This window comes from Phalacrocorax aristotelis, chromosome 6 (assembly GCF_949628215.1).
Source record: "Phalacrocorax aristotelis chromosome 6, bGulAri2.1, whole genome shotgun sequence".
Classification (NCBI taxonomy): domain Eukaryota; kingdom Metazoa; phylum Chordata; class Aves; order Suliformes; family Phalacrocoracidae; genus Phalacrocorax; species Phalacrocorax aristotelis.
The window spans coordinates 4,543,087-4,569,398 of NC_134281.1; the positions used below are offsets into that span (position 1 = coordinate 4,543,087).

At 39.6% G+C, this 26,312-nt stretch overlaps 1 protein-coding gene across 1 annotated transcript in view; it reads left to right on the forward strand.

The window, feature by feature from the left end:
• CNTN3 (contactin 3) overlaps positions 1–26,312 on the forward strand; it is a 114,355-nt gene that overhangs the window by 49,597 nt on the left and 38,446 nt on the right. The window contains exons 3-6 of the mRNA XM_075095640.1: positions 10,662–10,757; positions 23,072–23,275; positions 23,589–23,691; positions 24,677–24,861. Coding sequence (XP_074951741.1) covers positions 10,662–10,757; positions 23,072–23,275; positions 23,589–23,691; positions 24,677–24,861 — 588 coding nt within the window. The remainder of the gene's footprint in view (positions 1–10,661; positions 10,758–23,071; positions 23,276–23,588; positions 23,692–24,676; positions 24,862–26,312) is intronic.

Consider the following 26,312-nt stretch of genomic DNA (forward strand, 5'->3'; position numbering starts at 1 on the left):
AGTATGCAGTGACTTATTGCTGCTTTGGAACTGTCTACAATTCTATATCTATTTTTATATATATTTATAATACAATAAACTCCAGTTAGAATTCGAATATAAATATATATATATATATCATTAAATTATCTGTCTTTAGCCTTTGGATTTGTCCTACCTAAGAAATGCTGCCAGGAGAAGCTCCTGTGCGAGCGTGACAGGCGGGCGAGCGGGCAGCGTGCTGCTGAGAGCCGCTGCGAAGCCCGCGGCAGCCGTGCAGGTCACGGTGGTGGTTACTCCTCCGCTGTGCCTTCACTCCGCTCTAACGATATTTTTTGGCTGTGGACAGGAGGGTACAAGTGTGAGAAAGTTGGTTATAGTGAAAACATCTTTCAGCGTAGATAAGTAGGACCACTGCAGTGTGTCTCGCTCTGTGTGTTGGAGCAACTGCAAGGATCTCTGCTCGTTGGGTTTCCTTAAAAGTCCTACCAGGAGCGCGAAGTCAGTGCGCAGCAAGAGCTGCCGTGCTGCGGCTTGCCATAGGTGCAAAATGGTTTTACACCTTCCACTGAACATTTGGACTCTCAAAAACTATTTCAATGTGTTCAGCAGCACTTGAGGAAAGGAGAGGTTTCCAGATAAGACCAGATACTGCCTGCTCTAATAGCAGGCAACTCTGGTGCGAATCATCAACTCCCCATACTGAGCAGCTCCAAAATAAGACCAGGTGGCCTTGAGATGGCTTTTAGGCTGTTTTGGTTGAATTAAATCTTTGTTTAAGAAACACCTCCATCAAATCCTGCTCCCTGAAGCTTCCCAGCTTCACCGCAGCATTTCCTTCTCCCTGTACTTCAGGTATAGACAAGAAAATCCCTTTCTAGGTCTTCCCCTGCACGTGAAGACTTACCAAGAGTATGTCCAAACTCTTGATCGCTCCCCACGCCTGCTGTTTGTTGCTGTTTCTCTGTAACCCTCTCCTAATGGAGTCTGGCATTGCTGTTGAGATGAGGTGGTCTGTCTTGAGTTCAGACCCTAGCGGCAAAAACTGAAATCCCTCTGGATTAACAGAAAAGGGAGGAGATAGAGGAACTTAACCAATTGTAATGACTATCATGATCATAATTAAGGGATAAGGGATTGGCAGAATGAGTTTTATGAGACTGCAGGTACATCGAGGAACAGGCTGTGCCTGAGTGTGGTAAGAGTTGAGGAGGCTGGAACTGGTGGGGAAGCAAGGACTGAAGGAGAAGGGGGGACAAGCACAAACATGTGTAGGAACTGCATTTCAAGCTAAAGCATCTCAGAGCCCATGCAAGACCATGGTGTGGGGACTGGGGCACTCTGGAGCTGGGGGTTTTAGTCTGGGTGGCTGCTTCATGGGACCCATGGTCGTAACCTTCCCAGTGGTTTCTCTGCTGACAGCAAATGTCCCTCCATGCCTTTCTCAGCTGCAGGGTGACCCCAGCCACAGGGGCTAACACACGCTTCCATCCCTTGGTGCTGAAATCTTACTGTTTCATGGTGGTGTTTTTTTTTTTTTTTTTTTCCCTTGGCCAATATCTGTGGTCTTAGGCAACCTTAATTCTGGTATTTTCTAACTCCAAATAATTGAGTTTGCAACCTTAGTATGTTCTTTTACTGTCATTAGGGACTACAGAGTAATATGCTTGCGCAAGAATACTGAATTAGATTATAGAATGTTTTCTACCTTTTGATTAAATAATATTTTTTAAGACCTTGTGCTTGTTGCACAGGTCGGAGATACAGCTTCCTGGGAAACTTTTCGTCATTTGGCTTTCATCTTCACTATTCAAGAAATGATTCTGGCACTTGGACTGCACCATGCTTTGTCTCCTAGAGATCAAGTTAGATTTTTGCCTTTTTTTTTGCTTTTTTTATGTGAACCTGGCAATTTTTTATTGTTTTAAGCATCTCTGTTGTCGGCATCAAAATGATGTGTGTTTTCTTGCATTTTTCTCTGCCTTATCTGCAGTAGAAAATACCGGTTTTGCTTGTCAGCTGCAAATGACATCATGGCAAGAAATGCCTTTCCCTGCATCCCTGTTCCCTGAAGTCTATAAGAAAGTAACTACAGACCATCTGCTTTAGCCACTTTTAGCTACTGTAAAGGAAATGAACAAAATATGTTCTGGTTTGCTTTGATGTGCTCCTGAACATCCATTAAGCTACAACTTTAGTGTTGCTGTATGGTGCCTGGATAGGAATAGATCATTTTTCTTACCTATCCAGTCCTCTTGAGCCTGTTAATGTAGTCTAATCCTAGCTAGTAACCTAAGAGATTTATAGTTATAAATGTTTGCAGCATTTTTCCCCAGTCTGTTTTATGCTGTGGCAACATCTTTGTCCTCGCTACGTACTGCTGTGGTTGTAGTGGAGCACCCAAGGAAGAGTGTATTATACCCCTGTTTCAGAAATTTTAGATTTGAACATACAAAGGCAATCAATATCAGTACTAACTGCGATATTCAGGGTAGTCGGAGTTATTTTATTTGTCAGATGTGAAAATTCACTTACCTCTTCCTTAAAATGGTTACGTGACTAGTTAATACAGTACAATTGCTGTTCTTCCGCTACACAAACCAGGCAAATGTGCTACCATGAAAATGTATTACTTTTATTTCTGCCTCCTGCATTTTTCATCTACCAGTAACTCTGATAGAGGAAATTAGAACTTTTAGATTTTTATTGAATTCCTCTGTAAATGTTGTTCTTGATACAGGATTGCTTTCTGTGCTTGCACTCTGTCCCCTGTATGGCTTACTTCAAATAGGTTACTAAAATCACTTATGTAGAAGCAGTCATCTTCCCTAAGTTCCCCTATACTTGTTCTATTGAACTAAAGAGTTGAGGCATAATGGGCCTGACAAATCCATCTGTTTTTAGGCTGAAAAACAGCTGCTGAAGAATTATTAAAATAAAAACTGGTTCTGGAAAAGAAAATGGCATGGGTGATTTTGGCAGGGTGGATCACGGGTTGAGGTTTGCACTGTTTTTCTAGGCAAATTACTCCAGTATTGTGGCTTGTGGATGAGGGGGTGGCTTGTTTCATTGCACGTGCCTGCTGGCTGCAAAGCTGGTGGTAGAGGGACAGGCATAAACAGGTAAAGCTACTGCAGAGTTTTAATCACAGCAAGAACTGCTGTCTCAGGGTTGCAGAGCTTTGGAGAGCCTGACCCTCAAAGAGGTGGTCCACAGGCCATGAAAGCTGGAGGCTTGCTCTGCAGAGCTGGAGCAGCTGCATAAAGGCAGTACGGTTTCCTCCAAGGGCTGTGTTTTTAATCAGCTGTGTTAGAGTTAACAGCATTCCTTATTATGTTTGAAATTCTTTATATACCCGGGCTGTTCATGTTATTTTGCTTAACCCAGGTAGGACACGTATTTTGATGAGAATTATAAATATTTTGAAGGCCTGTGAATATTGGATTTTTATGCTGACTAACAAGTTAGTGCATTTTTACGTGTGAAGCAGCAGCTGTGGTATGACATCTGTTGATAGGGCACTTACTCATCTGCTGTATCTGCTATTTGTCATCATCACATCTGTTACAGTCCACATGGCCCCAGTCAAAGCAGTGGAGCTTTTTGCCAGGTGCTCCATACCAAGTGCGATGAGGAAGATGAAAGATTTTGGTTACCTGTATACCAGCAATACTTTGTGGTGACAACCCAGCTACCTTCTGTAATATTTGTGGGAGAACCCATCCGCTTCTTTAGGGAAGGTAGCTGTCTTTGGAAAGAGAGTGAAGTCAGTGGCAGAAGAAAAATCCTGTTGTCATCAGCATGTTCCCACTGCTCCAAAAATGAACTGTTGTAGGATGGCTTTCATTGATTTTTCTGTTTATTGAGGAAAGTCTTCTTGGAAACACTGCCATTTATTTAATAAACAAACAAACCTTCAGGTAATTACATCTAGATCTGGCAAAGCATTTGGCTGTCTTTATTAAAACGTGAATAGCCTGGTGTTCTCCCCCACTAACCCCGCTTTGTGGTCATGAGCGGTTAGTGGTGGAGGTGCTTTAGAGACTGTCAGGATATTATTAGGGTTTGTTTCAGGAAAGCTTTAGGAGGGTAAAATCTGTGTTGCACCTGGGAACTCGGCTGTAGGATAATTTCCTTGAGCAAATATCCTTCCCTCCTGAAATATTTCTTAAACTACTTTAATTGTGTTGTGTAGTGCTGTGTCTGCCTTGTCAGTGATAATTCCCAGATAACATGAATTTATGGAAGGCATATTAAGTATTTATTGGAGAATTTCTTTCCTTCAAAACATGCATTTCCCTTACAATACTATTTTTCCAGTTCTCAGTGCATTTTTGCCAATGCAAAGCACGTTTTAAAAAAAAAAAAATTCCCTGCTCATCAGATGTTGACTCAACTTGTATGCTATTAATGTTCCTCGACTGCTTTTTCTTTATTCTGATGTCCCTGGTCTCTTCCTTCTGTTCCACACAGCTCACAAAAGCATCTCTGCATTACTGCAGACTCTTCGACCTCTTTCCATCCTGGCATCTCATGTTCGCCAATTTCTTTTTAGCTTTTACTGTTTGTATTTACATAACACAGACTTTGTTGGATGACCTTTAAATGATTCTTGTTTACTTGGTGTAAGAGTGTCTGATTCTTTCCTCTTTCTTTTCTTTTGCTGCACCTCAAGTGATTTAAGGGGAGGTGAAGAGTTTGAGGGTTTTGTAAACAGGTCTTTGGTGCTGGGACTTTGACTCTGGCAGCCTCTTAGTCCCTGCATGACTTGCTTATTAGATGTTTTGGAAACAACCGGCAGGGTCTCTTCCCTCACCTGCTTGCTCTACATAGAAATTTGCTGCATTTTATTAGCAATATTTCTATGGATGTGAGATACAGACTCGGGCTTTGCTGAACAACACTCGTGTAACGTGAGCAGAGGCGGGAACAGTATTTCAAACTAAAAACTTAATGTTGTCTTAGTGCTTTAGGTTGTGAACAAAAAATGCCTTGAGGTTGGGAGGTTGTTTCTGCTTGCCCTGTCCTGGAGCCTTTAGGGCACGAATGGCCAGGACATGGGTGGCTGTAGGCAAGCAGGGCTGTGCTACCTGCCGTGCATCAGTGCTGGGAGTCAGCCTGGAGGAGCGGTGCCGCTGTCCTGGGCTACAGGAGTACACCAACAGCACCGGAGCCGCTCCTCTCTTATCAAGGGGGGGTTCTAAAAATCCCTGCTTGTGTGTGTGTAACCTGCTGTACTGTTACCTTCCTACAGATAAATGTCATGCTATAAAATGAAAGTTCAGCAGTGTGTCACAACATTAAGAGATTTTGTAGGGGTTACTGTGAAATTATATGATTTCCCTGTAACACCAGCCTGACAAAGATGAAATTGTGGAGATGGTTCCCCACTCGCCAGTGAATCTCCTCTGCAGTGACAAATCGCCCTGATTCTTTGCGTGCGTTGAGTAATGTTGGCTTTTGCACTGTTAACATCATTCTCCTCTCCTTTCTACCTCCAACAATAATTTGATGATAATGGAGATAATCCCCCATCCCCACCCCAGCAGGATTCTCCCAGGCTTGATCCGAAGCCCAGGGAAGGCAGCAGAAAGTCTCACTCGCTCCACCTGCTGCTCTGCTGTGCTTTTGCCAAGTGCTGTATGTCTGCAGGCAGCGTGTTGGGGTTAACAGGCCATGTAAACAACTATTCTGTTGAGCAGATACAAGTATTTTTAAGAAACTTAAAACTATTCCAAGCGTACACTCCATTTCTGGTATCTGTCTAAAGAATTATCAAATACATGGGCACAGAAATGCCTTGGTATAGCCAGTTTTGGGGTATAGAGTGGTGGGGAAGAAGGTTTGCTTATGGGCGTAGGCAATTTAGGTGTCGGTGAAGTGTGTTTTGTGGGTGTGTTTTGTGGTTTTTGTTTGGTTTTTTTGGTTGGTTGGTGGTTGGTTTGTTTTTATGTTTGGGTTTGTTTGTTTGTTTTTTTTTAAATTTGTCTTATTCTGTTTTCTCCAGAAGTTGTCATTACCAACATAGCTATTACAACATGCTGAGGCTGTTATTTTTTTCTTAAGAGCTGAGAGACTGGTATTTCATTTCTTTTTAATAATGTGACTGTTACCAGGGCGAGCGGGTTGTGAGTTGGTACATCATTATGTTCTGACATCGAACAAAGTCCCCACTTCAGAATTACCTATTCAAGAAAACAGTTAAGATTTGGTTGTCTGACTCATTTAGGTACTTGAACATCCTACCGGTACAGAATTATACATAAAGTATATTTAACAAGTTCTGCTGCTTTGAATAATAATGAGTCTAATGAAGGAACAGAATAAATATTTTTGTGGCTCTTAAGGGACAATTATTTTTGTAGAGTGTGAACCCTTGTTCTGCAGCTATCAAAACACGGTAGAATTGCTAATAAACGTGTGTTGACAATAAATATCAATTGATGTAAGTGTAATAAGATGCTTGGGTGTCACTGGACTTGGAGACTTACTGAATCCTGCTTGTCTCCAGGGAGCGAATGTGCCCTGTACATCACTTACAAACTAGAGGCTGTATAATTTCTAGCAGCCTCTGCTAAATTTACGAAGATCTTGTGTACAGGTCCGTGACTAGGGGAGAACACCACACAGGTTTCTTGGCACAATGTGATAGAGCTCAGTGCTGCCACAAGGTTGGGGTCGTGAGTCTGGACCAGCTTTGCCATGAAAAATTCTCTGGATTTTTCATAACACGGCATTCTATGTCTTTTCAAAGCATAGGTGTAATATTTAGTCTGATCTTGTATGACCTGTTTGCTTACCTTCCTTGATTACGGAAGACTACAGAAACCAGCAATATTTTAGATGGTACTTGCAGTATCGCTCTCTACAACTACCTAAAAGGAGGCTGTAGCGAGGTGGGTCTTTTCTCCCAAGTTACTAGGGATAGGACGAGAAGAAATGGCCTCAAGCTGCACCAGGGGAGGTTTAGATTGGATATTAGGAAAAATGTCTTTACTGCAGGAGTGGTCAGGCATTCGCACAGGCTGCCCAGAGAGGTGGGGGAGTCGCCGTCCCTGGGGGTGTTCAAAAAAAAAAGTGTAGACACGGCACTTCAGGGTATGGTTTAGGAGACATGGTAGTGTTGGGTTGACAGTTGGACTTGGTGATCCTAGAGGTCTTTTCCAACCTTAATGATGCTATGATTCTATGAATGTGGTCAGCAGGTGTATGCTCTGCAAGTGATGATCAATTTCTTTATTCTTTCTCACCTGTTGACCTCGGGTGAGAACAAGGTCTGGTTCACCTTATACAGCCGCTTCGGGTGGTGTATGCTCTTCCCCTCATGAATTCACAAATCTCTGTCTTTTAATTGTCATGGGTATCCCATGAATTTTAAAATGTTTCTGTTCCAAATGCATAAAATCGTTATTATAGGGTAGAGGCAGTGAAAATTATGCTCACGTTACTGTTACTCCATATTTTGAAATCTTTCTTAGCAACATGCTTGACGCTTAAAACTTAGCTTATTAAATGGAAGGAGAGAACCCAATGGAATGTGCGGTTTTCGTATCCTCGCTGTTTGTATGAGCAAGAACACATTCATTGTTCTCCTTTTTGGGCAGAATAACAGACTGTTCAATAAAGCTGAATTATATTTTCTCACTCCATTTGATTGCAGTAGCATGTGTATTTCAGTTGATGTAAGTTGCTTTAGTACCAAGTACATAAATGAGGCAAATATATGTATTAGCATGGGAAGGGAGAAGAAAATGCTGTTTCAGGAGTCAGAAAAGTCATAGTTGCTAGTTTTAAACTTTCTTCTCTATGGCAGACTTTAAACAGGCAATAAAAAACATCTAATTTGCAAATTACATAGTTTTAGAGTGGTTTTTAAGTTGAAGGTTTTTTCCTTGTGTAGTCAGTTTATCAAAGTATTTTCATTGTTATGATTGGAGACTTTGCCTGGTAGAGTTAAGTAATAAAGTTGCTCGTTTCCTACGGGAATGGTAGCATTTCAGATGAAAGGAGATAAGTGGGGAATAATAAATGCAAGTAAGAAGCAAAAAAGATGTAGGCAAGAGAAACTGATTAAAATGCATCATTTTGGTAACCAGTTTGAGAAAGTAGATAAATGTTTTAAAAAACCGATGATGAGACAATCTGGAGATCAATAGACAAAATGCATAAATATTTTGTATATTTCTGCCCTTTTCTTTCAAACATGGGGGGCTGAAAAGCAAGTCCTGTTCTGACTCATCGCTTCTCAAAACAATCTTCCTTGTTTTTATTTTAATTCTTTGTTTCCCGTTATATTTTATGTATTAAGACATTTCAGCAGAATAAAAGCACCTGATTTCAGAGATACAAATTGATCTGTAAAAGTAAACAATCTTTTCCATTATTTGCCCACCTTTTACAGTATTTATTTACCCTGTCAGTTTCCTGAGAACTTAACGTTCCTTCCAATGATTTCATGTAATAGCAAGTTCTGTTAGAAGATACAGTCCTACTCGCTAGCGCTATCGCTGTTAGGATCCTGGCTTTATCTAAATCAAAACAAACCCCCACCAAACAAAAAAACCTCAAGAGAAACACTCTCTCTCCTGCTGTTCGACTGAATGAGAACTGGATTTGACCTTTAATACTCGGAATATGTTAGAGACACCTGAAAATCAGACCAAAACCTCATATAAGCAGCGAGTACTTTCCAAGGTCAGAGGTTTGAACTCTATTACTATTTCGCCTGGTGAGTTTTAATTTTTTTCAGTGGTGCCAGACAATGTGTAAAGAGACTATACAAGCACATAAATGAATTAAGAGGTGATATTTCTGCAGCTGTGTGATTAGTCTGGTACTTAAACCACTCTAGAAAGTAGGATGGAGACCTTCCTGCTAATTAGTGAAAGATTATTCTTTTATTGTAGCATGGCTCATGTTCTTCATTTTCTGATGGATTCTGCATTGCTTCTTGTTTCCCAAAAAACTATTCCCCTGTGACAGCAGTCTTCATCTGCAATCAGTGATTAATAACTTCGGCAGAACAAAATTGCAACAGATCAAACCGCAGAGCTGCGGTGGGTCCCTGCTGGTTTCCTGTGAGATAACGAGGATGTGCCTCTCCGAAAGGCTCGGCGTGTCCTGCAGGTCACGTCCCTTCCCAAGGTGCTCCCAGCCCAGTCCCGTCCTGCTCCCGTGCTGTGTCGGACAGCTCAAAGACAACTGACTTTCTGAAGGACTATGTTTGCAATAAAGGAGTGTACGTGCTTAGAAAGCAGTGATAAAGCAGTTCATCTTAATTACTGCAATGATAGGTATTGCGTAAGATTTATGACTTATGGTGGTTGAGATACAAGAGGGCAAAATTTGCTTTAATTTTATATGTAAAATTATATTTCTTCTGTAAATTTTAAAATCCAAATTGCATAGCTCTACTCATTCTAGTGTAGAATAGCGTGTCTCCTCTTCTTGGAATTACCAGCTGAAAGACCCAAATTTAATGTGTGAGTGAAAATGTAGACCCTGACATGTATCTGCATGGAAATTCAGTTGGAGAGCTGAAAATAGCCCTTTTAAGAAACCCTCCTATGAGCTTTATGTGCGGTAACAAAGAAGAATGGAACAGTATCTTACTGTGGCAATAAATGTATTTTTTTAAATGAAGCATTGAAATTCTAATCAGTCTTGCTCAGTGTTCTGACTGTAACAGCTGTTGCTTTTCAATATTAAAAAATATATTTTGGAAAATAGCTACTGTTGGTCAACTCATGACTCTTATTATGCTTGGTTATAAAGACAGCCTTGTTTTTTAAAGATGGTGTATTTTAAGTATCCTTTGCAAGCTTATAAACAAATTATTTTAAAAAATTGTCTTATGTTTGATTCTATTATGGAAAAAATATATAGTTTATTCATGGAAAAATCTTCTAGTGTAGAACCACAATGGTAGTTTGTGTTGAATGTTATAGCTTAATTCAAGGATATAACAAGGCCATGCTTTCTTGGATCTTGAGTCGCCAGTTAGAGAGAAAGTTAATATAAACTTATGGTAAACTACTGCTGCTCTGCAGCTTTGCATTTGTGTAGAGTCGGTAGTGTGTGTTTCCCCTCTTCTGGCTGAAAATGACCACAGAAGGCCCGAGGGCAGGCACAGCAGAGCACTGGGTCACTACGCCGAGGTGCAAAGTACTTGCCTTCACCAGAACTTAGCGGTGTGACAAGGGATTCTGCTGCAGGGAGATGGTCGAGTGGTTTGTTTTCTGTTTTAAAAGACGCACATCTCTCTTCTGAATAGCTGTGCTATTAGCGTTATGTTACGGTTGGTTAGAGGAGCTCAGTAGGATCTTGATGCTATTTTCATCAGAGTCTTCGTTTTGGAAGAAACAATGGCTTAAGGACCTATTTTTAAGTTATGCTTATGACTGCTTTCTGGTTATCAAAAGTAGGGTAGCATAAGCCTGGTATAAGAACAAAATTAGCCATAGGATCTGTCTAATTATGTTCTTGTAAATTCCTTTGCTTGAGTCCTAATTCTGTTACCCTCCCTCGTGCTGAACAGCCATTTCTTTTCTAACTGATCCACTGAAATCGCTGAACTTAGTAGGCAACTGAGAGATGTGATTTAGGATGTGAGAACTCAAAACTCCTGTGTATTTAGTCTTTTTTGTTTCCTAATATCCAGCTCACCTTTCTTTCAAAAACAGATCTTGAAAACTCCAGGACGAAAATGAGAAGCGCGGTGTCAGTTCGAGAGGGGCAGGGAGTCGTGCTGCTCTGCGGACCACCCCCCCGGGCGGGAGGTAAGGGACCTGCCAGGCTTCGTGCTGCAAGCGGAGCTGATGGGCTGTAAAGTGGAGGATCTCCCCAGAAAGGCAGAAGAGGGATCCTTCAGAGAGAGCAAGAATGAAACCAGGTTTCTGAAGTAAATACAGAGAGAGAGAGAAAACAAAAACAAAAGAGGGTGGGGGAAGTACTTACAAGGATTTACTTTTATCTTGAAATGCCTTTCTAGCTCCTAGTAATTTCTGTGCACTTAAAATGTCTGATTTTTATGATATTTCCAGTAATTAACTGAATATATTCTGGAGTTAAATTCTGCCCAATTTCACAATTGCCAAGCTTCGATGAATCTGGTTTTCTCTATGACTAGACAATTGCAGAGTAGATTCTTGTCTCTAATTATGCTAGTGTCTGCCTCTTCTTGCAACCAAGATACTTGATAGTGTAATATAATAATGCTGGCAGAATTAAAAAACACTGCTGCCTCGAGGTGGGGCAAGACAACTGGATATATGAATTCTTGGTGGACCAGAAGTTGCAAGTACGTTTTATCATTCATTCTGCATCTTCAGTCTTTGACTAATTGCTGTTGAGCCTCAAGTAGTATTTGAAAGTAACTGGTTTTATTTGTGTTTAGTTGATATGGACTCTCATTATTGAAGGGCTGTGTTGTTAAGCATTAGATTTGACTGCAAAGACAAGGTAATATGGGCTAAACATTGAATACAATAATATAGGTATTGTCGCCTCTTAAATTTGGCAGACTCCAAGCAGACACAGCCGTAAAGTGGCAATTTTACAACTGTCTGAGCTTGCAGAATTTTTCTCTCTCTAAACTGATACATACTCTTAAATCATCTTTATTGCCTTACAACAGCTTTGTCTTTTCAGCTGCTGAGAAAATAGGTCATTCTCCCAGCTATCTCTAAGAATTAGAATGATTACATTTTGCTTCCATATGCAGTCCAAAGTCTGAATTACCCCAGCCGTTCTTATACTCACATCCTATGCACGGGTGTATGGCCAGAGGTGGTCGCCAAACCGACTAGGACTCTGCACTGAGTTTCCAGTGTTTAAGTCTGGCATGTTAAACAGGAGGTGATACAAAACATATGCAGAGTGCTAAGAGCGGTGATTCAAATCAACGTGTGGAAGAGGTGAGAATTTCTTTCGCAATCAGCAGTTGGGATATGATTGACACCTCCCACACTAATTGTGGTGTTCATGTAAAAAAGAGAATTAAGGACTCCCTGAATTATCAAATGGAGTTGAGAATTGGTACCAGCATTATTTAAAATCCTTGGATTTGTCTGAGAGTTGGAGAATTAACCATTAACGTTTTCAGGAGATGTGGAGCAAGGGGGAAAAAATCCGTCCTCTCTTCACTAAAATAAGCATAGCACGGTGACACCAAGCATACGGTGCCTCTAGATCTGGCACGGTAGGATGCAGGTCAGTAAGTCTTGGATAAAATATCCATCCATTAAGCAGTAGTAGTTTGTTAGGAATAGCAGGGATGGTTTCGGAACAGCTGACCTGGCCCAAGGGCTGTTCAGCCCTTTCCAGATCAATGATCTCTTTTATTTTTTTTTTCCTTTGATTCTGTATCTGTTGCACTGAGCATCAAATAATTTTCCACATCACGAATTCTAAAATCCTGCCCAAGTACCTTGTTTTCTCCTCCCCCTGAGCCCCCAAAATATTGTTCATGTTCTGCAATGTCGTGCAAGTCTTGCTAGCTTGATGGGGATTTGCACTTATTTCTTAAATTCTCTGTGTGGAGCCTTCAAGAAGAGGCTTGATTAAACTGTGACTATTCCTCTCCACTGGATTCCAGTTACAATAGAAACCCGTGTTTCTATAAAAGAAAAGCCAGTTCGTAGCATGGAAAAAGGGAAATTGCTTCCCTTCTACGATATGGCTTTTTTTTTCTTTGCTTCCCTTAGCTGCAGACATCCATGTAAGTAATGTGAATATCCCTTTTCAGTGGGGAGCAAATTAATCATGCAGTTAACGGTACTTTGTCCTTTTGAAGTTTGCTGTTCCAGTTCCATCAGGTTACAGACATCTACCACTTAAGCCAACAATGAAACTCCATTTAACTTCATATGCTTCGGCTCATACGCTGAGCTTGTGTTTAGCTCTGTTTCCGTGATGGCCGTGGGTGTATGGGGGGAGGAGGATGGTGCTCAAGACTTCCAGCTGAGGGTGCACAGATTTTACATTTGTTGTTAAACACGAGCTCTATTACAAACCACTCATATACATACATGAGATTTACCGAATGGGAGGTTCAATGAATGACTGGCTTCCTGTGTGAAGACTCCCCCCAGATATTTTACTAATTCAGCTGGGGTTTACATTAGATAATATAACTTGTATTATAATTGAGGCACAATTTTTGGATAATTAAGATGGTCTGTATTGTTCTGCATGACTATACTTCTGTATATAACTAATTCCGTTGCAAGGAACCTGTTACAATATCCTGGTTTTTCCACAAATCAGGGCATCATCTCCCCCACATACCTGAAAGATAAAATGACATCTGACATCCATTTATGTGGATCTCCCGCTGTCTTTTTCAATTGTTATAACCATTAAGTTCTACTGATCTCTCTACAGCTGTTTTGACTTTTTACTGTGTTACTGTTATCTTTGATGGTTTTAAAGGGCTGTCAACGTAACAAACATCTCAACATACAAAACTGAATATCGGACATGCGTAACATGCAGCCAGTTAAAAAACATTCATGCGATGCTAATTTTTCTCTTTCTGCCAAGAATGGAAAAGGCTAGACATATGGAGATCTAAAAATTATTTTTCTCTGCTATTGATTTCATTCCAAAATCGGTATCTAAGGAGCGACAGAGCCTGGAGTGTAGCAAATCCACAAGTTCCTTTAGGGTTTTACCTACTGTTACTACTGTATGTGTGTCTTGATTATCACGTAGCTTGTCTTAAGATATTGTTTCCATTCGCTAGATACTGTGATTTATATTTGTTTAGTACAGTCAGTTTTACTAACCTGACGTTGATTTTGGGTTTCAGGAAATGTTACTAATTGATGTGGTATATTCTGCTCTTCAGGAGAGGAGGAAGCAATGAGACATAGTCCTTTTCTGTTGTTTATGGTAGTTTCAGGGCTGATTAACATACAGAGGAAAAGGTTATTTTTAATGGTAGAAGTAAAGATTTGTTTGGCTATTCAGACTTTCCAAGGAGTTCAGGCTTGCCTGGAAAAACTAGGCACTTACTTTTATATTGGTGGATATACTCCCTGTTACCTTGTTACTGTGTGGAATGTGACCATAACCCACCAGAACTGAAGTAAATGGCGAGAACGTTGCGGAGCCGACAAGCTGTTGCCTGGGAATCGTAAGGAAACTCTGCTTGTCTTATATTCGTGATTAGCCTCGTGTGATACGTGTTCCGATTCCATGCAATATGGTGAGGATTTCTACCTATATAGAGCAGCAAGAATTTGTTCTCCCTCTTACTGTCATGCCCTGATAAATGTAGACTTAATAGATAAACGAGACCATATTTGAAGGATAGGGATCGATCTAGCTTAAGGCTTATTATTTTGGAGTTGTGACATGCTGGTTTGAAGTGATATCAGATCATGGAAAAATAGATCCCAATTTTATTGCTCACTGCTTGGTATGACAAATATTGCAGTGAATAATGTCATGTCTGTTGCAAATTAGTATTTAGACTTGCAAATTCTTGTTCATGTCTCTTGTACTGCCATTTGGAGACCTGCAAGTTCCAGCAAGACTGTGCTTCATGAATAACATGGCATGGAAAGCATCTCAAATGCCAGAAATATTTTGATGCTTTGATTATTTCTTCCCACAAGTCTTGAATATCAACACGCTATTTTTCAGGGGACTGCAAATTGAGCTTATTTTATTTATTTGCCTTTGGAAACATTTCATACCTTTAAAACAAAGCAAAACCAAACTGACAGAACTCCAGAATATGGTTTCTTTTCTACAGCCATCATTGTGTGTTCAGGAGGTGGAAAGTGTCCTGGTTTTGCACCTCTACTTGTTGCTTTTGTTGCAGACTGTGGATGACATCCATCTGGGCGTGAACAATAAATCGTACTTGCAGTAGGCACATTATGAAGTTTCTGCACAAAAGTGCATTCTAAGGAGAATAGTATGTTGAATATTATAAAAGCAATGGCCTTAAAAATGGTTCCATGGTGTTCTCGAGCTGTTCTCAATCTGCCAAGGAAAAATGGTATTTTTATTTAAAAATATATTTTGCAATAGTCCTGCTGGTGTCATCATCATCATCTGCACAAATTTCAGCTGACAGTTTGGAATCAAATGTTACCCGAGAGACACTTATATTTGCCCATATGAGGGACAATAAGACATGTTCACAGCTGGATTTTACAATTATTTCTATCTGTCGGAGCATTATTTTCACCACCAGTAGCAAACCAATGCTACAGAGACGCTTTCTCTGTTCTGCACTTCATCAAACGCAGTCTTTCTAAAGCACTCTCTCCTCTGATAAACCTCTGTTCCAGGATGAAGTAAACCAGGCTAAAATTAGTATATCCTTATTTATGTATTTGTGCAACATCTGCAGCTACTTTACATGTTTTTAAGCTAGCGTGGAGGTGTATAGCTAGCCTTATTTCCACTAAAGATGCACTAAGGTATTGGTATGTATAGTAGTAGAATATATAGTTTGGGCTGTTGTGGGAGAGAGCAGAGTAAAGCAGACTTCAGTGGGACTAATACTGTATAAGCCTCCTCAGCAAAATGTATGTGGGCACTCCAGAAGACCTCGAAAGACTATGGGATGTGCGCTTTATTGCTGATACCTGCTCTTTCCTGAACCTGAATAAACTGAAGGAGGCAGCGATATGAGATAAGAGTGTTCTAACAGGAGACTGTTCCTCTCAGCGGCGGGATGTTTGTTAGAAGGGGTGGGTGGAATGAAAGAAGGAGAAGTAGGTTAGGAAGAACCAAATTGTAAGAAACAAGTTCAGGTCAAGCCTTTTCACGTAACCAGTCCCAGGTATCTGCCCTGGGAAAAGGAGGAGAAAATTGGAGAAGATAACAGGGTTTGGCCCTCTACCAACCTGACTTTTTTTTATCCCTAAATTGTTACTGTGGGGGGTTTCCTCCTCCAGCTCTTTATTATCTTCTCTACTAAAATATTTGAGTTGTTCTTTAGAAACAGGATAATTGATTAGGAAGAGGCAGGAGGGAGAAGCTGCGGTCCCAGCCCACAGTCGTAGCTGATCATTACGCTGTTAACAAGAGTACTGAAAGCAATTTTTGTTTTTCACAGGGGCTTACCGAGTACCTTCTCCTAAATGAGTGCAAGACTACCAAGTGAAATGTGTCACTAATTAATACTTCCACCTATAAACATTAGTACATTCCTTTGAAAATTTACACTTGGGTATTTCCATTCGTTTGCTTTAGTTTATCTCCATAATATTTAACATTCAGAAGAAATCAGATGTGTTTTAGTTGAGCAATAAGCTAAGCTATCATCATTTTATCCTCAAAATTATTATAGGCAGGAAGCAATTTAAAATACTTTCAACTATTGAAAAAGCACAACAGAGTTGTTAGAAATGCTCTGAGCAATTAAATGTAAAGTTCTAGGGAGGTGATTAAAAGAACAATTTGTCATTTGAAATGGATATGGCTAATGGGTATGTATTTAAATACTGCTTCCTAAAGCAGTTTCTTACTTTTCTGCGTACTTCCAGAGTACGAACAACTTGATCACGGCCAGTACAGTTTGAATGACACAGCTAGTCCAAAACAATTAGTTCAGAAATGTGATAAAGAGAAACTAATCCATCATCCTGCACAGCTACAGGGGAAACGAAATTGGGTTTTTATTCAGCACTGGAACCCAAATGTAGAAAAGCATTTTGTTAGACTTTGCCATTAGCATCTGGATTTCCTTGGGAGCACCGAGGAACATTTAACCTGCCATTTAAGGAGCACTTTCAGATTACAAGGTCACATTTGGTTTGAAACTGAACACTAGCTAATGGTCAAAGCCCACGTGTGACAGGAGAGACGGGGCGGAAAGACAGACGCCAGGCGAGGCCGCATTGCCGAGCTGCTGTTCCAGTGGATGTGCTGCTTGGAATGGACTTGCCGCGGGTTCTTCTGTGCTGTTAATGAAGAAATAACACTGCCTGCCGTGAACGTCTGTGTTCCCAAGGATGAGCTTAGAAATGTTTGCATTTCAGTTACAACGGTGTGCTTTGCTTTTGACGCTGCTTTGAAAGACTTCAGAAAAACTCCAAAAATTGAGTGTAGAGACAAACAGACCTTCAGTGGGCAGTTTTACATCACCGGAGCTTTGTCACCTGTGGCAGCTGTGCGAAGGTAACAGACTAGTGTGTGTAGTTACTAGGCCAGTCTGTGGCTGTGGTGCAAGTGGGAGGGCAGTGGAGAAAAGAACAATTTATGCTGCAACTACATCTAAAGGGTTGCATCCTTTTTTACACCACGCTACCTCATTTCAAAATTGGAAAACGAGCGGACTCTTACCATATTCCATTTAAAAATGAAAATTAGGTGTTAGGCTGCAGTAGGGGCCTTGCAATTTCAGCTAAAACATTTCAATAGGCTCATTAAATGTGTAGATTGAAATTGTAAGATGTTGCATAGGTCTCTCGCGCTGCTCTCGTTGTTTTGGGTTATTCCGTACACAGAAGTTGCATGCCTAATTACCTGCACAGCATGCTGAAAATCGATCTTTTGTTTTATCTACAAAACAATTCACCTTTTATGCCAAAACAATTAATGGTACACATTAGTTTCAAATCAGAGTGTTTCCATTATACTCTGGAACAAAATGAGTTTCTTGGGATCCGTTCTTCACTTTTTGTAGCTGGACTCAGATTCCCATCACGCAGTTTACATTTTGTATAAATAACTCTTCTCTTGGCTGAAGATATTTTTATTTAAAGAGTTCAGGGGAAACATCAGAAACATTTATAAATCCCCAAACTTTTTTCCCCAAGTTGGGAGAAAGTTGCAACTACTTTAACCAGATGCTTGTTGTCTCACCTTATTCCTGGTGGCCACAATTCGAGCCCTGTTATAGAGGTCTGTGTTGTAATTGTCATTATTTTTATATAGAAAACACAAAGAAAAAGTAAACTACTAGCCTGCAGTTTACAGGTAGACTGTACTGAGAAGTGTGACTGCAGCATTTGTAAACAGCTAGAGACTTCTGCGTTATTAGGAGCGCAACTACTTGCATGCAAACACTTCGGGATCCCCCTCGAAAATAGACAGTCTGAGTTTTGTTTTTTTTCCCAGCTGAACATACTCCAGACAGTTTTTCAGTTTCTGGGCACTTAGTGTGCTCAAGAATATACACTGAAATTGTGTAGAATTTATTTCCAACAAAATTCTAAGGAGTTTTTTTCATAGTCAAAATGATATAATTTTTGACAGTGGCACCTAAAGACATTAAAATATTCAGTTTATGTGTATGTTAGGGGATCACCTATTGCAGTACATGAACACCTTGTCTTACACCTACGGTACATAAGATCTTTATTTGTAAAAGAACCTTCAAAGTGTGGAAAAAAAAAAAAAATATTTGATATTTGATAAATTTGCCACTGATTTTTATGGTACGGAAGAGAGAAAGCATTACCTCTTGGTTTATTGGCTAAAGCCTAGACACCAAGAATAGCCTTGCAGCTGGTTGCGCTGGCTTCCTGAAAGGACACACTACTCGAGGCGGTGAACTAAGTGGAAAAATGTAGCTAGGGTTTGCCCAAGAAAGAAAAGTGAAGTGGTTAATGAGAAGTTTGCAGGTAGCTCGTGTAAGATAAAATGCATTATAGCCCCTGGGCACTCGCAACCGTGAGTACAGTGACCTAAACCCACAGCAGTGTAATCCTTCGAGGATTAAGCTGCAGTGAACTAAGGATGGTTTACGTCTAGGTTAAGAGCATCCTCTGGGAGTTTAATGCACTCTACCTCATGCAGATTGATTTCCTACTTGTAAATAATGTGTTTGCGCTCTCCCAGGGGCTGCCATGCAGACAGCCGCACAGAGCTGTCCTCGGCAGCGCGGACAAATTGACATTGCCCTGTGCGACTGCCCCACGAAACTACCCACTGCTTCGGGTCCGTGCCGCGAGACCTTACTCCTTCCTGAGTGATGCTTTTGCTCCTTTTCCTCTCGTTTCTTCAGTTTGAGCTGAAACTGGGCCAAATGATGAACTAATTGATTTCTTCCTTAATTATGGAATCTGTCATTATCCTCTCAAAATCAGTGTTACTTTTCCGTTACTTTTACTCTTAATGCTAAGGTAGATAATTCAAAATAGCTGGTTGTTGGAAATTTCCGTGTCTTTAATTGCAGTTTCTGTCACTGCTGAATTTTGTCTGATTACTTTTTTGAAAATGGTTTTTTTTAAAAGCCATATACCATCCTCTGGGTTAGGCGAGCGCCAGCTGAAGACAGATCATACCAGGATATTTCAGCTTCCCGTTGTATCTCCCTATATTCTATTACAGAGTATTGTAAAATCTGAATTGGAAAACTGGATGAAATAATACAGATTTGGGTATCAAGGATTAACATGAAACTTGTGTTCTTCAAAAAAATAAAGCATTAATGCTTTAACTATTGTTTGGTCAGCTTGATGCACTCAAAATCAAGTATTTCCATTTCTTTTGAGGTTTATTTATGGAAACATCTGCTTCACTAATTGAAATCCAGTCAGTTTTGAACATAAGTTTAAATCTGTTTCAGAACAATATTGTTCACATCATTTACTTTTGGCTATTTTAAAAATCTCATTTAGGTGCAAATTATGGGGCTAGTGGAGACGTATTAAGCAGGTGGATAGAAGTGGTGGTTCAGAACAAAAGGAGCAAGAGATGACCTTCAGCATTTCTGCATTTAGTGGATAAAATAAACTTTACGAATTGCCCTTCTCCTTTTGGTCGTAGGTCTATATGCCTTCCTCCCCACCCCCAAACTTTTGCTTTGCCATCTTCCTGAATTCATTTATAGTTCTGCATTTCCACAACTACTCTTGTCCTTTAAATTCTGTTTAAAGAAATCAAATGGCCCTCGTTCCATTCAGCGGTCTCCCACTGAAGTGTCACAGCTTCTCTTAGAGGAAATGTGTAATATAATTAAAAGCAATCGTTTCAAAAGCATGTACGTGAGCTTAAGGCCTAACTTTGAACCCAGTTAAAAACTACTAAATGTATGGGCCTTACCCGCCATCCCCCACCCCCCCAATGTTCCTTTAGCAACAGGCTTTTTTTTTTCCTTACATAGGAGGTAAAGATACGTTGGGTTTTGGGTTGTTTTTTTAAGGCTCAGACATGGTAGGAAATGACCATGGTAGACATCAAAGGCTGATTTAATTGTTGAATTTTGTAAAAATGTAAGTTTAAAAATGACAGGCAATTTTATAAGCAATTTTTAATTGAACACTTAGGCGCACAAAGCGCCGAGAACGGTGTGAGCTTGTGGCTTGTAGACTGCACAGTAAATGATAATCAAATAATGCAAAATAAAGAGAAGAAGCCAACCAAGATGTAGTAAACAAATAAAAATTGAGTAATAGCTGCAATTTCTAATACCTTATCCATGTATGGTTGCCAAATAAGGAAAAATGCATTGGAGAGCAAAGGCTTAGATCTCTGAGGAAGCCCAGGAGAGACATATTACTTCCATTTATAACAGAAAATCAACTGAAAACTTGTAATTGACAGAAAGGGAGTGAGTTTATGTCCCTTGAGGTGCCCTAGGATCAGCAACAGGCAAATGGTATAAACATAATAAATCACAGAACAAGTTCTTTAATGTGAATTTTTTGGAAAAGAAGAATACAATTTTGTAAAGTACCATAAATTTGAAATGAGATATTGGCTGTGGGGCACTGGTAAAGAAACACCCTGCTCCTTTTTTAGGAGAGTCAATGAAAATATATGTTGAATGGGAAATTAGGTTTCCAGGAGTGCTTATTCATAGGCTGTTGAAGGATCCAATTAAACTGGAATACACTTTGCGTGGCTTTCATAATCATAATGACTGATTTCAATGAGTTTACTCTTGATTTAACCCAATATAATAGGGAAGAAATCAAGCTGCTTATTTTCCTGCTGCGTATCCAGATCTGTCCGTCCCCTTTGAATTGTTTGAATGATGTCTTTTTTTCTTTTTTTTTTTTAAATAAAATAATATTTTGAGCTAAGGAGAACAAGTAGCTCAATAAATACCAGAAACAATAAAGCCTGGCTTCTTACACTTTTGTGTCTTGTGGATGTCAGAGTTTGATGCAGAGCTGAAAATGTAAATTATTTTTCTTTCTTACAGTTCTTGAATTGATACCTAATTTGGTCTGTACCCTCTCCCCTCAGCCTTGTGATCACCCTCTTCATCCAGCTGCTCTGTAGAAATGGAATTACGCTTTATTTTCTGGACTTTCCCATTTAGCAAGACCATACAATCTTTGCTCACAAACAGGTCCTAGTCCCCTTCAAACTCTTCAGGTGTACTCTTTGGGTTTTTTTTTTTAATTTTTAATTTTCTTTTTTTCCTGTTTGAAGTGACTGATGGATATTGCATAGTGCCAGACCACAGCCAGAACGGTGCACGGACGCCGCCTCCCTGCTGCACAGTGCTTACTCAGCAAGCCCTCTCAATTCAACAGCAAACCATTGACCAACCTACATCTTGGTGTTTGCGTTGCAAGACGGGAGAGTAGCTGTACTGAATATTTTTTTTGTTGACTGTATAGATATTCTTTGGCTTGTATAGGAGACTTTTGTGGAACATCTCAAAAGCCTTGCTGAAGTCAAGCTAGATCATAGGGTTTTACTTCCCGCTGCACCAACTACCCTGTCTTTTCTTGGCAAACCCTTGTTGGCCTTGCTTATCGTTAATTAATCACATCTCTCGTGATATGTAAGAAGGGCCTTTTTGTAAAAGCCATTGTACACATGATGGCTGCAAATGCAGAAAGGTAGATGGCTGTTTTCAACAATAAATGTTTCCAAATATGACAAAAGTTGAATTCTTGAGAAGAGTCCTGAGACTGTTAATTGCTCGTGCACACTGCTCCTGCAAAATTATATTAATGAAGGAGTTTAAATATTGATAGAAGAAAATTAAATGCAATTATGAAAAGCTGTCATTTGATGCCCTTTTTGCATTAGCCAATCCATAAATATTTTAATAATTTCATTTATTGACTGTTTTTTTCATCTGCACAATCTTACCTTGGGTTAACTTGTCCTGTTGGCTTAGCGCTTTCCTGGGTGCATATTCACGCTCAGCTGTGAGGGTTATGAAAATGCCTGCTCTCCATTTTGTGACTGCATCGAAATTCATGCACTTCCAAATTAAACCTGTGTAAAAAGGGATGATCTCCATTTTGTAGGGGCAGCACGAATGCTACAAGATATTTTAACGTGAAGGCAGGTCAATCAAGCTATGATCGTTTCTGATGAGCGCTTGCAGAAGGTGTAATCTTTTTATAAACTTTCAGCTGAGCGGCACTTGGGTGAAAAATTATTTCTTGCCTGGAAAGCCATTAAAAATTAATTTCCTTTGATTCTGTAGGATATGAATGAGACAAGCACGTGGCCTCGCACAGGAAAGGTTTTTTGCCAATTAAAATTGGACACACAGAGCTCTGAGTGGTTTTCAGATAAAAACAAATTCTAATGCAGTTTTTGCCAGATCTCTCAGTTTATCTTTCCAAGTGTGGTTTTCCTTTCAAATGACCGTAATGAATAGTAGTGAGGGCTGCTTTGCCATATCATACAGAGAGTTTTTTAATGGAATTTTTATGGATTTTTGTATGAAAAAAAAATAGTTTTGCAGTGTGGCAAACCCTACTGGGAATTTATGCTTCTTTTGACGTTCCTTTCACTTCCATACTCCTGTGCTGTTTCTATCTGCTGAGCAGCTAGCTGAGCTGTTAAGTAGTTACTGAATGAATAACACTACCATTTTAGCAAAGTTCGGTCTCGTTTTTGCTGTCTGCTCCTATTCCTGTGCAATTAAGTCTTTTTAAAAAGTAGATTAAAAATAGTATTAGCCTCGTCTAAAACACTTTGAATTTCTTCCACCTTTTTCTTCTGCTGGAGGAGGCATGGCTTTGTCTTTTTTTGATTTTTCTAGTTTATGGGACTTTCTAAAATTTATTTTTCTCAGTCATTGGCTCTCTGGTCCTGATTGTTACATAATACAGTACTGTAAAATACAGTAATAAACTGATCTTTGAAGAAAAAAATGCGGGAAAACCCTACCAAACATCTTTACTTATTTTTTCTTACCAACTAGAATTGTCATTTGCTTGGATCTTCAATGAATATCCGTCGTTTGTACAAGAGGACAGTCGGCGATTTGTGTCTCAAGAGACCGGTCACCTCTACATAGCCAAAGTTGAGCCGTCGGATGTAGGAAATTACACCTGCGTTGTAACCAGCACTGTGACCAACAGCCAAGTTCTTGGGTCGCCGACTCCCCTGGTGCTGCGCACGGATGGTATGACCTCCCTTCTGCACCATGAATAACACACACATCTAGTTGTCGGTGAATGTTTTTGTCTTTTACAGCGTAACCTTCCATGCATTCTCAGAATATTGAATGCTTTATAGGAAGATAAACTATTTTGTGCTGCATGCTCCTCTTCCTCTACTAAGTCTGACAGTGATTTCACATCAGGTCCCTGTGCTTCTCTTTATAAATGGAGCGCAAGAGAAATAAACTTGATTTTTAATTCGGTGTGACGTAATGGCTAAAGAGAGAAAACAGGCTTTAAAAATTAAAAATTATCTTTTTCAATTGCCTCATATAGGTGTGATGGGAGAATACGAACCCAAAATAGAAGTTCAGTTTCCTGAGACACTTCCTGCAGCTAAAGGCTCAACTGTGAAGCTAGAATGCTTTGCTCTAGGAAAGTAAGTTTTCAAGTTCACCCATACTGAAAGTTGAAGCACGTTAGGATTCATCTGCACAAGAGATGTGGAGTTCTTGCAGGTGTTTTGGCAGTGTTTTCTAAAGACCCTATTTGATCATCACAATTATTGCCTTGGAATAAGAGGGCAGAGAGTCTTGGAGAAATTTTTTATTTTGTTTAAAATTTATATGTTGGAAACACAGGAATTTACATTTCATTTCAAATTACCTTGAATAAGACTAGTGCAGTTTTGCATATATCCTTTGACGTAGGTCTGCTTTCTCTGTGTAGAAGGAAATGTTGAAAACACTGATAATTTTGTCTGAATTTTATTGTTAAATATACTTGATGCTCTCATAATATTGTTCTTCCTTTATAGCTGAAATAAAGATTAAAATGCATTCCTCTTCTGAATGATATTTCACACACAATTGATACCTTTTCTCTTTCACAAATGATCTGAGAATGTACTTATGTTTCTGTAAACGTATTTACTTACCACTTTGCAGTTTATCTGCAGACAGCTTTGTCAGGTATTTGTAATTTTAAGCCCCAGATTGATAACTTAATCACATGCTATTGCTTTGCTTCCCCAGCGAGGTGAGTTGAACGTTTTAAAATCGTAGAATGAATGGCCTTTGTAGGATGGGAATTTCAAAAAGCATGCCTTGATTCTCCTTCCATGGAAGTCTCTGGTAAATCTCACCCATCTTCAGGGGAGGCCAGTGCGGATTTACAAGAAATGTTACAATCGTTGGACATTCACACAGATGGTAATGAAGAATTTGGTACCACAAATTATAGCATGTGAATGGTACATGCAAATCAGTTGGCGTAGCATCTGACCGTCTCCACAGTACGAATAGCACTTTTAACACAAGCTTTTAGTCACTTCTGAGTTTTACTGTATATTAGTTTAAATTTCTAGTTTTGACAATCAAGTCCTTTAACCAAAACTGTTTAAAATCCCATTATTTTCCTTTTAGCCCTGTACCTCAGATTAACTGGAGAAGAACTGATGGTCTGCCTTTTCCAAGTAAAATCAAGCTGAGGAAATCCAATGGCATGATCGAAATACCTAATTTCCAGCAGGAGGATGCAGGGCTGTATGAATGTATTACTGAAAACTCAAGGGGAAAAAACATTGCAAGAGGACGTCTTACTTACTATGGTAGGAAACTTTCTTTCTCCTTCTCTCCCACCCTTCTTTCCGCATGAAATATGAAAAACTCCAGGGTGCTTTTGGGTTTATAGCTTCTGCAATACCATCAAGCATTTGTGTTTAAAACTCCGTTGCATCCTAACTACTCGCAGCGAATGAGAACTTCTGCACCAGGTTTTTGCATAACACTTGTAATAAACGTCCCCAGGCTCAAAATGGTTGCTAAAAGTACTGTAGGAAGTCCTTGTGCTTATTTTTCTATGATGGAAAGGCTTTTTTTTTTTTTTTGTTAAACCGTTCTTATTGGTCCATTGGTGAAACCTTAGATTTTCAGTCAGTTGGATTTATTTGGGGGATCATTTAGGCCTCACATTTCCAGGAAATACAAATTTTATCTTGCTTTAGGAAAAGATTACTGATGGATATTGTCAATCCTTTGCTTTCAAAGTGGCCAATTTTATTTTAAAACGAGTAAATAAATGAGGGGATATAATCCTGCATAGGAAATGAAATGATAGGACGTTTAATAACTGGAGACAGAGAGAGTCTCTTGTGCATTTAAGGCTACAGCAAAATGAATATTGGTAAAGCACGTTGGTGGTGTTTAAAAGCTAGAATGATCTGCAACAAAGTGGTAATTGACAATTTTTGTTAAAGCCGGATCTCAGCAAATGTAATTTTCTTTGGGTAAATGGCAATTTAAAGAGTGTTTCAGACTGCTTTGGAATGCTATTCTTTATGAAGGAGTATTTGAGCAAAGATTTTTTTAAAGTTGTGTAAAATTATAAAGCACAGCTACGGTGCAACTTTGAGCCAATATTCTTTCCGTTTACTACTTTTGTATGGGAAGCTGCTGGTCGCTAGAACACGGAGTGCTGCAATGTAGATTTTAGTCTATGAAGGTTTTAATTTAAGGCATGGTATATTTGATAAGGAAGAAGGAAAAGAGATTTCTCCCCCCCAAACTTCCAAATTAATAGTTACATTGAATCAGTGCCCCATCAATGGAAATGTTCGAGGTTAGGTTGGACGGGGGACCTTGAGCAACCTGAATTTTCCATATAGTAGCTGTAATTCTGACTTCTTGAGAAATTCTGTGAATAACGCAGGGCAAAAGATCTAAGATGCTTCATCTGCCAGTGTCATCTGTCATTCCAAACTTGGCACTATGCATTTGATTTTATAAAGTGACTTTTATTCACTACTTCAAAGTTTCAGACAGCTTGTGGTTTGGCTCAGTATTCCTACTCCAGTCTTAAATCAGGGCAGTTGGAAGACACGTCAATGTAAACTACCTACAAAACAGAGTAGATTTGTTCATTAGTTCTTGTAATGTAATTACGATACCGGGCAGTACTGAGATATTTGACCCACTTCCCAAGTTTTGTTTTGCTCATTAAAGAACACAGAGCTGAAATAGAGGATGTCGCTAATCAATAAAAGCAAGGAAGTTGCAGTTT